This window comes from Ipomoea nil, unplaced genomic scaffold, assembly GCF_001879475.1.
Source record: "Ipomoea nil cultivar Tokyo-kokei standard unplaced genomic scaffold, Asagao_1.1 scaffold2036, whole genome shotgun sequence".
NCBI classification, from domain to species: domain Eukaryota; kingdom Viridiplantae; phylum Streptophyta; class Magnoliopsida; order Solanales; family Convolvulaceae; genus Ipomoea; species Ipomoea nil.
The window spans coordinates 3316788-3321492 of NW_017618464.1; the positions used below are offsets into that span (position 1 = coordinate 3316788).

At 35.7% G+C, this 4705-nt stretch overlaps 1 protein-coding gene across 1 annotated transcript; it reads left to right on the forward strand.

The window, feature by feature from the left end:
* The first annotated feature begins 1057 nt into the window (after positions 1–1057).
* On the forward strand, positions 1058–3657 carry LOC109147729 (3-oxoacyl-[acyl-carrier-protein] synthase I, chloroplastic-like). Its single transcript, XM_019295380.1, has 8 exons — positions 1058–1239; positions 1588–1946; positions 2027–2458; positions 2548–2721; positions 2793–2906; positions 3040–3141; positions 3242–3308; positions 3410–3657. The coding sequence occupies exons 1-8, from the start codon at positions 1086–1088 to the stop codon at positions 3475–3477; spliced, it is 1470 nt and encodes a 489-aa protein (XP_019150925.1). The 5' UTR covers positions 1058–1085; the 3' UTR covers positions 3478–3657.
* The last annotated feature ends 1048 nt before the right edge of the window (positions 3658–4705 follow it).

The window sequence follows — 4705 nt, forward strand, 5'->3', positions numbered from 1 at the left end:
ATAAATATTTAATTAAAATATAACTTATAATTAAATTAATTGTTATATGATAATTCTAATAAAATGATAATTAAAAATAGGAAATAGATATGATAGATGTAGGTGTATGGTAAGATTGATGGATATATTAAATACTAACGGTGTTATAACGGTGTAAGGGTGATTTTGTCAAATACAAATAAAATGTACAACAATTAAAGCAAAATGTATATATTTATTAGCATATAAAAAAGGGACAAAAATCAAGGACATAAGTTGTATTGACACATATTATGTTATTATTATTATTATTATTATTATTATTATTATTATTATTATGAGATGAAGGAGATTCGCAACAGTATTCCTACTTCATTATGGGATGCTAGATCATTATTATACTAATAATTTTATTTCAAAATGTTAATTTCTTTTTGAAAACAAAATGTTAAATTTTAATATGTAAACAAATTAATTTAAATTTGATGAAAATGTCTTTTTTGTCTTTTTGCATTTATTAGCTTACCATAAAATTAATTTTATAAACACTTTCTAGCATTACTGCTAGCTAGCATAACAGCTCTTAACTTATAACTTTTCAGCTTGGAGGTTTGCCAAACATAACGGTTATGTCAAATAGAGCAGTAATGATTACCTTGATCTAGCTCCTTGATCTATACAACTGGTGGTTTACTTGTTTTGCTCAACCGTACCTCGGAAACGTGGATTTGTCTCCTTCTTAGTGTCTATCAACCAATGAGAAAAGAACAAATTAAATTATATCAGATCACAAACAATTTACGTACTCTAATTCCTTGTATTTAACAAATTAAATGTGGTTTATCGCTCATCGCCTCTGCTCTTCTGTATGGAACTATATTAGAAGCATGGAGACGGTTGCCAGTTCCCAGTTGGACGGATTTTCCAATACCCAAAAAGTACCCCTTCAACAAAAACCAACAAACCCACTTTGTTGTCTATGTCATTTTTGTGTACACACACACACAAAGTGCTATTTATATATATATATATATAGTATACACACACACACATTGTCTATGTCATTTTTGTGTACAACCCAAAATTTTCAGAAACAATAAAGAGATATGAGTAGCATTGGCAGTACATGTTCTTCCGGGTTGGTTTTCAAGAATAAAGAGTCATCATCAAGAAATGGGGCTTCTATTTTCCAATACAATGGGCTTAAACCAGTTCAAACCATGCAACTGAGATTGGGTTCAGCTGCCTCTAAGCCAAAAGGTGACACTATCATCCTCTCACTTGATTATAGCATTATCGTGAAAATAATGTTGTTTACTTTTGATAATGTTTTTGTTGATGTTTGATTGCACTTTGTGAGATGAGTAGTCTAAAACTATAGTGGATGTGTCAGTTTGCTTGCTTGATAATTTTTTCTGCTGCAAGTTATATAGATTAATGAAGGCATTTGTATGAGCCCTTTTTGAATCATAACAATTGTTCGCTGTAATTACTAAACGAAAACGCTGGTGTTTCTCATTGTCTTGATGAACTGAATAATGGTAGAACAGCTGCATTCTCCATGTAGAAGTTTAACGTGGCGTTGAGAATATGGTTTCCTCTTTCCAGCTCCAAGAAGCAGGAGGATCAGGGCAATGGCATCTCCAAATGTTTCGGCTCCCAAGCGAGAAACAGACCCCAAGAAAAGGATTGTCATAACGGGAATGGGCCTTGTTTCTGTGTTTGGCAGTGAAGTTGATAAATTCTATGACTGTCTTCTTGAGGGACAGAGTGGAATCAGTTTAATAGACAGATTTGATTCTTCAAGTTACTCTGTTCGATTCGGGGGACAGATCCGAGACTTCTCCACTGAGGGTTACATAGATGGGAAGAATGATCGTCGTCTGGATGACTGCTGGAGATACTGTCTGGTTGCTGGGAAGAGGGCCCTTAGTGATGCAAATCTCAGCCAACAAGTTCTTGATACTGTGAGCCTTTACACTGCTGTCAATTCTAGCTTATTTCTTTCATGACAAAAGAAAAATATATGTTTTCTTGTATTGTGCAGATGGACAAATCCAAGATTGGTGTTTTGGTTGGATCAGGGATGGGAGGATTAACAGTTTTCAGCAATGGCGTCGAGGCCCTAGTTAAGAAAGGATACAAGAAGATAACCCCGTTTTTCATTCCTTACTCGATTACCAACATGGGTTCAGCATTGTTGGCTATAGACACTGGTTTAATGGGTCCAAATTACTCCATTTCAACAGCTTGTGCAACTGCAAATTACTGCTTCTATGCTGCTGCGAATCACATCAGAAGGGGCGAAGCGAATATCATGGTGGTTGGAGGGACTGAAGCAGCCGTCATTCCTGCTGGGGTGGGTGGATTCATAGCTTGCCGTGCCTTGTCTCAGAGAAACGACGAACCAGAAAAGGCTTCAAGGCCATGGGATAAAAACCGGGATGGGTTTGTCATTGGCGAAGGCTCTGGTGTACTGGTATGAATAAATTAGCCCCATCTGAAATGATCCCCAGCTAGTTTTAATATAACTTTGCTTTGATCCCATTTTGTTCTCGACATGTTTAGGTTATGGAAAGCTTGGAGCACGCAATGAAACGAGGCGCCAATATCATTGCAGAGTACTTGGGGGGCGCAGTCACCTGTGATGCTCATCACATGACTGATCCCCGATCAGATGGACTTGGGGTTTCGTCCTGCATAACCAAGAGCCTAGACGATGCTGGCGTTTCTGTTGAAGAGGTAATGTAATAGGATTTTTGTTTCATCCATACAGATTACGACAGGTACATTATTGTTTTAATTTTAAATAGGTGAACTACATTAATGCTCATGCGACATCAACTCTTGCTGGAGATTTGGCTGAAGTTAATGCTGTCAAGAAGGTCTTCAAGGATACAAGTGAAATTAAAATGAATGGAACCAAGGTGAAAAAGTTTGGTTTTTGAGTTTTGTAATGTTTTTTCTGTGTTCCAATGTATATATTCTAAGTGATCTGATCTCTGCAGTGTATATTTATAACAGTCTTGAGTCTTGACTGATCATCTCCTTCGTTTTCAGTCTATGATTGGGCATGGACTCGGGGCTGCTGGCGGGCTGGAAGCCATTGCAACAATTAAAGCAATCACGACGGGCTGGCTACATCCAACTATTAACCAATATGTACTATATATCGATTATCAATTTATCGATATTTCTTTTGTTTTCCGACAAACTGTTATTATCAACCGCTTTCCCTGATGTGTTTCTCCTGTTATTATAGGACTTGGAGCCTGAGGTTACTATTGATACTGTCCCAAATGTCAAGAAACAGCATGAAGTTAATGTTGGTATGTATTCTCAGCAAACATTACTTCCATCATCAGTCTGCAGCTCTTATCTAATGAAGCATTCTTTGTGTTTTGTTCTTATAATTGTGGCATGCATGCAGCCATCTCCAACTCATTTGGCTTTGGTGGGCATAATTCAGTTGTCGTGTTCGCGCCTTTCAACCCCTAAACATCTATTTAAGGGAAATCACTCTTTGTCTTGTGCATGCCTCTATGTCAACTCATTTGGCTTAGTTATTCTTCTACACCAGAAACTGTATGTCAGTTCACTTAGAATCTTTACAATGATGCAACAATTTTCTGAAACATTGAGGTTTGGGGACACCATTGTCCCTTGTACACTCTTTCAGACTAGGATCAAAATGATGTTGATTTATGCAACTTCTCAACAAGCTAGAAAAATACCAATCCTGTCAAACAATTCTTCTGTAATCTGTAATTCATCTTTTGTGATTATTACTAATCTTCAATAAACATTTTGGTCATTACTAATGTTTCTAACATAAAAAAGGACCATATAATGACTGTGCTACAGGCCCGGATATGAAGGCATTGACAAGAATTTGTGACGTTCAAGTATGATAATATAATCATGCTCGACTCACTCGTTTACTATTTTTGGTGCAAAAATTAAATGATCTGAATGCTCTTTAAGGTGGTTTAGTTCAGAAGAAAATATTGTTAAAATTTTCTTTTCGGATTTTTAGATCAATTCCAAACCACAACTCTTCACTGGTACATACTATTTGGAGAAGCTACTCTCCAATGAAGGAGATAGTACAAAATGATGTTGAAAATCTAGGATGGTATACAATTTGTGTATCGAGGAGGTTATTTCAAATTGTATCTTAAAATTGTTTTATAGAGTTGTTTTACAAGGTTAATATTTAAATATGTGATAAATCTAATTTAGTAAATCATTAAACTTTATAATTGTAAAAATGATAGGTTGATCTCTAGTGAAAAAATTTTGGGCATGGTTCTACAAATTAGGAGGTTCTCTCCAACTACCATAGACGGAGCCAAAGGGGGGGCAGGGGGGTCAGCTGCCCCCCTCACCCCACCCCACCCCTCCCCTCCCCTACCCTATATTGTATATAATATGTATATATAGTACATTATTCATATAACTATTATAAAACAAATTATGTAAACAAAAGTTGTGATAGACAAGGTGGTTGCTAATGTGTATGAGTCTTGGGATGGCCTGGGTTTCAAGTCTTTGCATTGACAATGTCACAGTCTTCTTCACTTTTTTGATTAACACAATTAAATTTTGACATGATATATATAATTTCCATTATAACTTTCTTTATATTAATAATGGAATGTGTAATTTATAATGTGTTTTATATTCGAATTGTTTTATCAAATTAATTATGTTTCATATTTTGTTA